The sequence below is a fragment of the Colius striatus genome, chromosome 16, assembly GCF_028858725.1.
Source record: "Colius striatus isolate bColStr4 chromosome 16, bColStr4.1.hap1, whole genome shotgun sequence".
In the NCBI taxonomy this organism is placed as follows: Eukaryota; Metazoa; Chordata; class Aves; order Coliiformes; family Coliidae; genus Colius; species Colius striatus.
In genome coordinates, this window is record NC_084774.1 from 7140431 (window position 1) to 7151829 (window position 11399).

General features: G+C 48.9%; 1 protein-coding gene across 1 annotated transcript; it reads right to left on the reverse strand.

Annotated features, from left to right (window-relative positions):
- On the reverse strand, positions 1-3082 carry GHRH (growth hormone releasing hormone). Its single transcript, XM_010199900.2, has 5 exons — positions 2997-3082; positions 2090-2218; positions 1130-1234; positions 383-520; positions 1-64 (listed from the first exon to the last, which is right to left on the reverse strand). The coding sequence occupies exons 1-5, from the start codon at positions 3074-3076 to the stop codon at positions 1-3; spliced, it is 516 nt and encodes a 171-aa protein (XP_010198202.1). The 5' UTR covers positions 3077-3082.
- Positions 3083-11399: the final 8317 nt, after the last annotated feature.

Consider the following 11399-nt stretch of genomic DNA (forward strand, 5'->3'; position numbering starts at 1 on the left):
TTACATGAGCTTAGTCAGGGCACTGGGAAAGGTTTTTAACCGACTGCTGCTGATATCCTGAGGCCTGTGAAAGAAAACAGGACAGTAATGGCATAACTGGGATTGAGAGACTCTTCCACTGCTATTTTACTGAATGATGGGTTTGAAGAGACAGCACAGTTATGCTACTGTGCCTGGTGTGGGCTGGCTCAGGACAGGCTGTCCCATATCTGCACCCTGCTTGCCCCCGTAAGGGAAGGCTGGGGTTTGGGGTCACGTAGGAGCTTTATTCTTCCCCTGAGTGTACCTGAAAGATGATAAAACCAGTAGCCTTGCATCAGGAAGGCAGAGAGCAGTGAGGACCTTGTGTGGTTCCTGTGGTGAGCACATGATTCCCACCTACCTGTGGTTGTGCAGAGTGGTTCCCAGGAAGTCCCTGAGGAGCATCAGCAGCTGGTAGTGGCTGTCCATCAGGATGCCGTCGGACTGCCGCCGCGTCGGGGGCTCCCGCAGCCCCTGCCCTGGGCTGCTCTCCCTGCTTCTGTTACATGCACATGAGGAACATCTTTGGTTCAGAGATGCTTTTTAGTACCCTGGTTGAAGTTTGGCTCAGGCTAAGCAGCACAACAAAGAAACTTGCTGGGTCTGAGCCTAGGGCCATTCTGTTTCATTTCAGGAAGGAATTGGCCAGCTGTATTCGCTTCTGTGTTAGAGAAGGGATTGGAGCTGGGTCACATCTGACTAGTTGATCTTATTTACTGCAGACACTGATCTACCAAGCCAAAGCTTGATGGTGGCAGTGGAGAGGCTGTTCTCTGTGTTCAAACCAAGCCAGGAATAACTGTTTCCTGCCAGAGAATGATCACTCCAACTATTATTTGCAAATCTTATTGCTTGTTGATATTATAGATCATCTCTCAGATGATGTGACATATACAGGAGGAAAGGATTAATTAGGCTGCTTAATGATAGCTGTGATTAGAGGGATCTGAGACTTGGGGATGCAGGATGCTCTTTGGGATGTGGAAGAGCAGGAGGCAGTGCTTCTGTTGCAGCAGAAGGTGATGATTTCTGCTACATGCAGGAAAGAAACTGCCCAGTGTAATAAAGCAAAACATTAGCCCTAGGCCAGTAGAAGGCCGTGGCTCACCCAAGCCTCTTGCCAATGATGGTCTGGAGGAATTTTCGGGCAGAAATCTGCCCCAGGAACTTCCGGTAGCTGTTGGTGAATATGGCGTCAGCGTGGCGCTGCATCCTGGGGAGGGACAAGCAGAGGGCAGGCTCTGAGCTCGCTGAGAAATGGCATTTCAGGTGACAGAACACACCAGGTGGAACACTGCTGGTAGCAGGGGCAGGTAACCACAGCAAATGCCTTTTGGTAGTGGGGTGTGTTAGGGTTGGAGGGTAAAAGGAGTCGAGGGAGCTCAGTCCTGACATGGAGAGGGCAGGCAAAATAAAATGGCTGTTAGTCAGTATCCACAGTGAAACAAGGAGGGAACCAAAGGTGAGGACAGACAACCAGTGGAAAGGAGGAGAAGCACAGCTGGGAGAGGGCAGAGCTGGGGCTGAGACATTCCTGTGCTCTGCAGCAGCACCATCACCTCCTGGAGGGCTGTGTCTGGGAAGGGCTGACAACAGCCTCCAGCCTCTGTTTGGATCCAGGCTCCTGAAAACCCCAAGTAAGGGGGAACAAGGTGGAACCACTTGGCTGGTTCCACTCTTGTAAGGATGAGTCCTCTGCTTCAGACAGAAACAACCATCCTCCGTCTCCTGGCAGGGGTGGAAAGCAGAGGCTCTAACAACTATGCAGACGGACTCCCAGAGCTCAGTGCAGAGTTATGCTCCCTGCAGGAGCCCTGGGCCTGAGGCCCTGCCCCTGTCAGTACACCCCTGCTGCTGGGGGACAGCAGGACCTGGCTCTGGACATGGCTGAGAGCTGGCATGGTCCCAGCCTTCTGCTCTGGTTGCAGGGCTCAGCAGAGTTCTCCTCCTGGAGCCTGGACTCTCTGATGCTGGTGGGACTAAGTGACCTACTGGTCTGCTCCTGGCTGAGGGAAGATCATAACCAGCATACCCTTGCTACAGCGGGGCTGAGAGGTGAGATACAAACCTCTTCTCGGTGGGGTCTGTTAACAAACCCTCCTCCTGTTCCTCTGCTGAGAGGTTATGGCTCTGCAGTGAGCTGCTCTGCTGTAGCTGGAAGTTCATGGCCTTGCCAGCAGCTGGCCCTGGAGTGTACCTGCAAGACAAAGGCACGGCACACTGTGAGACACACTCAGTTGCCAGGTGGGGATCAGGCTTCTTGGCCACTACTGCTTTTTCTTCAGCCTTTTGCCTTCTCCATCCCATCAGCAACATAGCTAGAAACCACCCCAAAGCTTTTCCAGCAGCGGAAAGATGGTTGATAGGGCTGCCTCACACACCCTTCCCCTTCACTGAGCTCCCAGCATCCTCCAGCAAAGCTCCAGTGATTCTGGTCTTGTTATTCCATGGCTTTGGCACAGGCCAAAGCATTTTCTATATGACATTGCAAATCCACCTTTTAAAACCCAACTTTGTGCTTCCATCCCTTTGTAGTGGTAGGAAGTAATGTTACAACTTCTAAGAGTCTACCAGGAAATCCAGGAAATACTAATAGGCAGCTGTGGAGTTCATGTAGTAGAATATCTGCAGTTCTGACTTCAATGCAGGTGGCCTGCAGGCACAGATTTTAATCAGTGATGGAGCTGGAGGTGGTGTGCCTGCTCTGGAGATTGACAGATTTCCCTTTATAGAACTCAGCATTCAATTCTCAAAGCAACTGTTTGGGCTGAAGGGTTCCATCAAGTGCCTGCCTTCTTTGGAAGCTGCCCCTAGGCTAGCAATGTGCCCCAAAAATGAGCCAGGGTAAAGAAATGGGCTTACCAATGCACATCCAGATCATGTGGCTTTCAGCAGTGCTGGCAGCCTTCATCTGGCATGTGCACATTTTGCACAATGGGGCAGTGACAGCATGGATAAAGCACTCAGCAGCTTACCTGAGAGCTGGGTAGAGAGGAGAGGAGATGGAGCATGAGACTAAATGCAGGAACAGGAGCAGAGTGGCCTTATCCAGCATCTTCCACCCTTTGGAGTCACCTGAAATGCAGAGCAGTGTGAGTCAGCAGCAGTGAAATGCTCCAGGCCAGGAGGGGAGCCCAGTGACACCTTCGTGTTCTCACTCCCCTTGCTCAATTATCAGCACAAAGGGACAGTAAGGTGCCTCTTTGTGGTGTTTCTCAATGCAGAGATACCTTGATGTGGCAAAGTCTTCCCCAGGGAGTGCAATTCATAGACTCATCATAGAGTCACAGAATGGTAGGGGTTGGGAGGGACCTTTACAGATCATCTAATCCAACCCCCTTGCTCAAGCAGGTTTGCCTAGATCAGGTCCTGGAGGCAGTGGCTGTGTGTGACCACTCAGGGAGCTGCTGTCTCCCTTGGGTCAGGAGACAGGGCTGCTCAGCAGGGCTATTGACCTGCCTTGCTGCTGTGGTTGAAGTAGAGCTCTCAGGTAGTGATAAGCCCCAGGGACCACTACCCAGGCTGTTCCTTCAGTCCTTGTGCTTGGGCAGAAGTAGGCCTGGGCCAAAATATGGGAGGGCTGAACTGCTTTTGTGTTGAGAGAAGCCTCCCTGGCACTCACTGAGGCACCCACACAGCTCTGAGCTGGGCTGTGGCAGAGGGTGAGCTGCAACCACACAGGCCAGGCTGGTGCCAGTGTGAGGGCACACACTTGGGAGCTTTGTCACTGCAAGCCAGGGACAGCAGGAAGGTGTTTCAGTCAGTTTTGATTGAAAGCCATTAATCTTTTGCTCAAAAAAAATAGAAGAATCTTTAAGACTCTTGGTAGAAATGTTTAGAATGTCAAGTTTCCTTGTTCCCTGTCTTATTTTACACAAGGAAAGCACAGAAATAGTTAATCTCCATAAGAGGAGGGGAAAAACCCAAACCTTTCCAAATGTATAACAATGCTTTCTTGCAAAAAGAGCAGCTTCCAGATGGAAAGGGTTTGGTCTCTGTGACTGCCAAGCCACTTCCCAAGAGCAGGGGGGTTACTGATGGTGGTGGCAGGAGGGGGCCCTTTCTGATGGAAAACACCAGCAGTGAGCTCTGGTTTCCTGCTCAGATGTAGCTGCCCACTCTCCTGATTGTAGAGCAACATAGTGAGAGGAAGGGTAAGGATCTTGCAAGTCTAATCTTGGTATGGAAGTTATTAGTGGCAGTGCCAGAAGTGGATGGACAGGCGTGGGAAAGGTGGGCACTGAGAAAAGGGGGTTCTTATCCCAGACTCATTCTCAGCCCAGTCCCTGTTCCCAGCTGCTTGTGCTCCAGGCAGGGGACCAGCAGCTCCCCATCTGATCCCCCATTGGCTCCTGGCTTCAACATAGCTGTGCATCCCTTATCACTAATACCTGGTCTCTTAAGGAATGGCTCCAGCCTGTCAGAGAGCTCAGAAACGCTCAGAAGCAGCAAAAAGAGTGACTGTAAGAGACTTACACAGCTGCTGGGTTTACAGCAAATTTCCTGCTAGCCTTTTTTTCCCCCCTTTTTCATTTGGACATGAAAAATCCTGCCCCTTCTGTGTCTCTCCCCTAAATATCTCCAAGACAAATCCCAAATAGATTTTTCTAGAGGAGGAAATTATCTGAAGCATCTGTCAGGGGGTACAAGGAGACTGTGGCACCAACATCTATAGAAAGTACCAACCAAGAGATGTAATCAGTACCAGGAAAGCTGCAAAGGGAGCTGAGAAGTTGGGTATCAATGTAAATGAAAACCTAGCCCAATGTTGCCTGCTTCGTTTTTTCTTCCTGGGATACAGCCCAGATTGTCGCTTTCTGGATCTGATTTCTCTGATGATGGGTGTTTCTCCACAATCACTTTTTGTCCCTCTGAGACAATTTTCTGTTCCTTTCTCTACTATTAGTTCCTTTGCCAAATCTTCTTTTGGTTTGGCTTTGCCTTTCTTCCCCTGCCTCACTTTGTCTTCTCCTTACCTAGAGTCTGCTTCTTGTCCCAGCCGTTTGGGTATCTCTGTCTCCCTTTTTCCCCTCGGGAAAGAGTCTGAAATGAAAGTTCCTTCCCAGAAGTGTCTGCTGCTTCAGAGGAGAAGCTGGGGAATTGAAGTGTCATCCTGCATACAGGCAGCTTGACAGCTTTACAAAACCTTGTTGCCTTTGGAATTCTGCTAAGGTGAGGGACACTTTCCTTTCTGGCAGCATGTGAAGAAATGATTCACAAATAAATTCCCCTTACGATGAAGAGCTTTCAGCACTATTCCAGCAGATAAAGTATAAGAGCCTCATTCCCTCCTGAACAACACTAACAGCAGCTCTGTGAACGTGGTGTTGGAGAGATGGGGTATCCTATTGTTTCTGAAACCTTAACCTCATCAGTCCTAAAGATACCACTGTGGAGATGAAACGAAGCTTTTTACCCCATGTGATGAAGTTCAGGCATTTATGCAGTGAAATACTACCTCAGAGCAGCAGAAATCTTTTGAAGTCTCTTCCTGCACCTCGGTGTAGCTGTTCCTGGAGCACACTGTTGCCTTTCTCCTGGCACTTTGGCTTGGCTCAAACACAGGTTTATTGGTGGATGAGGAAAACGGCATTTGTTTCCCAGGGTAAAAGGAGCTCACAGGAGTACAGCGAGACAGGAAAACTCTGCTACAGCTAATGAACACCCAACAGGTTTGCACAAGGCTTATGTGTTATCATCCTATTGAATTACATTTATCCTAGAGCTCAATTATTGTTTCATTCTGCAACTCGGTACCAAACAAATGTTGTCTGTTACAGAGGAGATTGTGCCTGGCAAAGCTGATTACTGCTGCCAGCTTTGATTGCATTCCCGGGGACTGTCATTGTCTCCAACTTCCAAATAGACATTATCTCATTAAGTGCACACACAGACACTCACACTTACCCTTGCCTTGGAAAACAAGCGCTTCTTAGGTCAGCTCCTGTCCAGGTGTTTCCTTGTTGTCAGTGCAACTTCTCTGGAGCTGCTTCTGGGAGCCCCGCTGCGTCCCACCCTCGGCAGTGCTGGGGCAGCCCCGGGACGTGTGCGGAGCAGGGAGGACACTCTCAGATCTACCCCCAGCTGTCCTCTGGCTGCCAGAGAGCTGCATCTCCTCTTTTTATACCTGTACTCCCTCAGGAATCCTGTGGGCTTCTACACGTCAGAGAATCAATTATCCTCCTGGATTTCAAGGGCTGTGTTTAGCATCCTCTGTGTGTGTGTGTGTGTGAGTGTGTGTGTGTGGGGACGCAGGCAGAGGGGCTGCAGGGAGAGGGTTCTGCCTGCAGTCAAGGGCTATTTGCATCCTTTCTCCTTATCAAAGAGCAAATAACAACAACAACAATCTGGCAGAGTGAATGATGAATTTGCTTTGCAAGGTAAACTTCTCTTTCCCTTTGCAATTGTGATTTTCCTCCTACTCCACAACGAGAGTGAATTAACCATTAATACTTTCACTGCCTGCTCAGGAGCATTTATCTTTTTGCTGTTTTCTTTTTACTTTTTCAGCCTTTTCCTCCTTCTCCTTTATTACTCACACCTGCTAGCATTAGCAGGGCAGCTCATGCTGCAGTCCCTCACAAACATCACAGCTTCCCATCAAGCACACAAAGCAGCCTGAGAGCTCAGCTCGGTTCATGTGCTCTGGAGAAAGGCGAGGGGCTGCCCCGGGGTGCTGCATGTGCTGGTAGCTGTTTTCATTCCTGGAACGAGGTTTATGAAAGCCCCATTAAAAAGAACACACAGCCTTGGCGCCAAGAAGACCAGGATGGTTCAGAGGAGTTCAAAACGAGGTGCCAGCATGAGCTCCACCTGCCAAATTGTTCATATGGACTTTATAATGGCCAGAATTGCTGAGGACCCAGACCTGCCTGTGTCAGGGCTTGTGTGACTTGATGCTGGGAAGATATTTCAGCAGGTGAGATGACTCCTCTGCCTGCTGCCAAATACCTTCACCTTGCACCAGCCAGCGGCAGAGATGGACTGTAGGGCAGGACAGTGCATCTGATGGGTGCCTGCATCTGCAGGGGGTCAAAAGCGTTCAGCACTGCTTTGACTCTCTGCAATCTCTTTGCTCCTTGCTGAGGTGAGAAATCAGCCCCATGAGTATGGCTCACTTCCTAGTGAAGCAATATCCTCCTTCCAAACCATGGGATCTCAGTAAGCAGTAACTCAACAGCTGGAAAAGCTCAAGTGAGCTCAGCTGACCAGGTAACTCTGGAGGTGAATAACAGCTGCTTTACACCCAGACAGATGTGCACCAATGCCTTTGGGCTCTCCCTGCTGCCAGTGCTCCAAGGGCTCATGTTCCCTTTGGCAGCAAATCAGGACCAGGCCACTTTGCAGAGAAATCATGAAAAAGGATTGAATGGTCCAAAGCAGGAGCTTGAGCTGCCCCTGAATGACCAGAGACCTTCTAAGGGAATCCAGAAACAGAACGACATGAAGAGAAGCAAGATCTACTGCCTTCTTCTACTTGGAAAAAGAAATGGCACCAGGCTGTTGACAAGGAGAGGATCCCTGCGAGATGGGCAGGGATGTCACTTGTGTCTACTTGTGAACACTGGAGAAGGGGATTTCTGGGTGGCACAGAGCAGGATTTCCAACCCCTGTACCGGTGCACACAGCTGCACGCTGCTGTGTCTGCAAACTGGAAAGGCATTTTTGTTTGCTTTTCAGAGACAATCTGTTCATGTTCTCTCATGTGTGAGGCCAGTTGCACCAATTTTTCAGCATGACTTGCTTTTCTTCCACTGTCTTGGTGCTACACTGGCTGAGCAGATGAATCAGACTGTGTTGTTAAACCAGTTGAGAGCTGACACTATTTCAAGGTGTTATCCTACAGTGTGGTTTTAAGCTACTTCTCCATCTGCCTGGCCTATTGCCTTACTCAGAGCTGCAGTAAGGTACCATGCAGTATCTCTCAGGTCAAGGAGAATCAGTCTACAATTGACTTATTTGTATCTGCCTGCTGCCCAGGGAGGACTGTGGTCCGTGTTCATATCTCAAGTGAGCTGCTTTCACTGAAGCCATATAAAGCTCCATCATCCTCGGGGTTTCCTTGCTCCGCCTGGGTTGGGTTCCTGTCATGCACAGCTGGACCCAGCAAGACTCACACAACAACAAGCTCTCTTTATGAGTTCAGATTAATTGTGGGAGGCCACAGAAATATCTAAACCCCCCTCCAGGCTCTGCTGGGTGTGTACAGCTTAGGAGTTCTGAGAGAGCATAAACAGAGCAGCTTTTCTGTCGCTGGGATTTCCTGTCCCAGCTTTAGTCAAAGCCTTTGTATCCCCCCAGGACACAGAAGGGTCATTTGTGGAGCTCCTCTGCCAGTCTCTTTGAGCTATCCTGTGGCTAGTGAGGCTGCTTCCCCCATGGCAGAAATGGTTGGGATCCCCAGTGGCAGTGCAGCCAAGGCTGGAATCCCTTGGTGGGTGCTCTGCCTGTTAATGTCTCTGCATGCAGATACTACAGACTGTGATAAGATCCAGTGTTGTTTGGAGCCAGTTTTGCATGCATGCATCCATCCATCTTGCAGTATGTTTGAGCTGGCAACTGTGGTCTTTGTTCTCATGGTCACTTTTTCATGCAGGTAGGGCTGGTACCCCCTGCACATGCAGACCAGGGGCTCTGGCTGCAGTTCTCCTCACAGCCTGAGAGCTGCTCTCCACCTCTCAGTGGGATGCAAGTTCAAGTTCAGCTCCTCATGGGAATTGCATTTGACGGGTAGTAGCAAAAAGAATTTGGCACAAGGGCTGACAAACTTGTTTTGCAATGGAACAGCCTTTTCTCTTTAGAATATCTCTTGGTTTACCCCTAGAAACTTCCCAGTTTCTCCCCACCTCTCCTCTACTGCAGCTAGTGTCGTCAGCATCCACTGGTTCCCAAAACAGAGGTTTCTAACACTCATATTACTTCCCACAGACCATCACTTCAGCTTAGCAACACACCATAGGTACCTATTTGCCCTCTAAACACAAGCCTACACTGGGGAAGGCCTGATGGAGCCCACAGCCAGGTAGAAGCTGCTCCAGATACCTTCTAGAGCTGGAACTGCTGAGTTTTAGTCACATTCATGCAGACCCAACCTCCCTGGGGTCACTGGGTGAAGCTAATTTTATGTCAGTGCCAATCCTTTGCTGACAAAGAACACAGTGTTAGGACCCTGCAGCAATTTCCCAGATATTGATTTCCTCTTAGCTTTACCTCCTCCAGTTCCCATGCCAGGCTTTAAAAAATCATCCCTGTCTGTTCCAGGTGCACAGATAAGCTGAGCAGCATGTGAAACAGTCCTGCTCACCTTGGGAGGCTGAAACTAATGACAATAAGAAGTAACTCATCAAATGGTAAAAATACTGTCCAGTATTCTCAGCCATCAAAAGCTTTTCTACACTTGTCCAAAATGGCAGAGGCAGTGGCTGTTGATCCCCAGCTTCCCCAGTCCCCAGCACTGCTGAGAGAGCCCCACACAATGCTTCTAGTTTTCTTTGGCTTGGGAGATGTGGCTGTGACTAACAACAAACATGATCTAATGGGAATTTAAGCTGCATAAGATGAGAAGTGATTTTTTCGCCATCTTAGAGGTAAGATGGGATACATTTTGCTTCAAATGCTTTATCTCAAGGAGCAGAACTATAAGTATACATTGTAAGTAAGCTGATCATCAATCATTTTGTTACATTGTCCCTTACTGGGGCACACATAGGAACTTTCATTCCTCTTTGCAAAAAATTTCTGTGGAAGGCAAGGAAACACAAATGAGATGAGAAAGACAAGATTTAGTTGCAAGTTTCTTCTAAGGAAACTTAAACCCAGCAGGTGTGGTGAGACTTGCCATTATGAAATGGTACAGAACTTGCTTTCTGCACCTCAGAAGGATAAAGGGCTGGAATTTGGATCTTCAGATCCTCCAGCCTCAATCCTTTGAACATCAATAGATATCCCAGAGAGAATTTTGGCTTGAGGAATTCAGATTGGTAGGAAGCTGAATACAAACATTTATCAAAATAATCTCAAGGAACGAGTCCCTCTGGACGAGAGCACAATTTGCACAGTGAGAATGGGTCTGAAGAGAGGGATCAGATTAAAAATAGACAGAAGCAATCAGTAACTCAAAATGTGCAAGAAATGCTATCAGAAAAGACTGTCTCATAGTGTTCAAAGCCCCCTTGAAAAGCCTACTTAATCTTCAAACATGTCACTGAGACTACAATAGGACAAATGGCACCAGCCCTCGAGATGTGTATCTGTCAGGAGGCCTGATGAGCTCTGTGGGTCAGATCCATTTATAGAGCCTGTACCTGTCTGCCTCTCTCTATTTCCTAGCAGAGCTGCTGGAGCTTTTCAGCGGCACCCAAGTGAACTGCCAAGAGTTTCAGCCAGATGTCAGCATGTTACACTCAGCTGTAGGCTTCAGAGTCACTGGCTCCTGAATTGCTGGCTTTCTAAATACCATCTCCTTCCTCTTCCAGCCCCAGCAGGCAGAGCTCAGATGCCAGCAGTGAATCTCAGTGATTAAAGAGTTCATCTTTCGTTCACATTTCAGTTTGGAAAGGAGCTTTGGCTAGAAGGTTACACGGCATGTTAGAGCCAAAATGAATGAACTGGGCACCAGTCCTCACCCTACCACCAACCCACAGTGACCAGGCTCACACAGGTCTTTCAGCTGCTGATTGTTGGTTGCTGGTAACTCACTTGAGTACCCTACTCCTGATTTTTGGAAGCACTGACACCATCCTGCTCTGGGATGGAGAGGCAGTGTAGGAAAGGGTCTGTCTCTGCGCAGAGGGCCCTAGTGACTACCCCAACAACAGCCCTCCCACACATGAAGGAGGCCACGTTTCCAGTATGGGCTGAAAAATGAGAGCACTCATAATTCATTGTGTCCTGGCTGAACCATAATATGCAACATGAGCTTGGTGCACAAGGATATGGTGATACTGCAGAGACACACAGGAAATACTGCAAAGAAGAAATGTAGAAAGAACTAAAAGACCTAAAGGATGATTCAGTGTTGGAGAAAGCCTTCATGCCCAAGCACTGTCTCGTCTCTATCGGGCACTGAAATTGCCATTTCTGTTTGTTGAATCAGCTTCAGCTTTGAAACCCACTTGCATTTCAGAGGCTTTTGGAAAAATCTTCCCTTTTTTATAAATAGCTCCATTTTTTTGTCTCATGTTGCAATCAGCTGAGAGGAATGGGTCAGCATGGTGTGTGCAGAGGCAGCCACAGCGGGCTGATGGCACCACCTGCTTGTGGTTCAAAGGCTGCGAGTCTCCTGTGCAGAGCCTGCCGGGGTGGTCCCAGGGCTGGGACAGCACTGGGGGAGTGGGAAGGAGCTGTAGGAAACTGCAGATTTCACCTGCCTGTTGCTA

Bases quoted from the DNA above. Each gene is read 5' to 3' on its own strand.
- GHRH (XM_010199900.2), bottom strand. From the start codon at position 3,076: ATGCTGGATAAGGCCACTCTGCTCCTGTTCCTGCATTTAGTCTCATGC. The intron at 1,235-2,089 runs GTTTGTATCTCA...GTCCCTCCCCAG, and splicing joins ACAGACCCCACCGAGAAGAG to GATGCAGCGCCACGCTGACG. The intron at 521-1,129 runs GTGAGCCACGGC...TGCATGTAACAG, and splicing joins ATCATTGGCAAGAGGCTTGG to AAGCAGGGAGAGCAGCCCAG.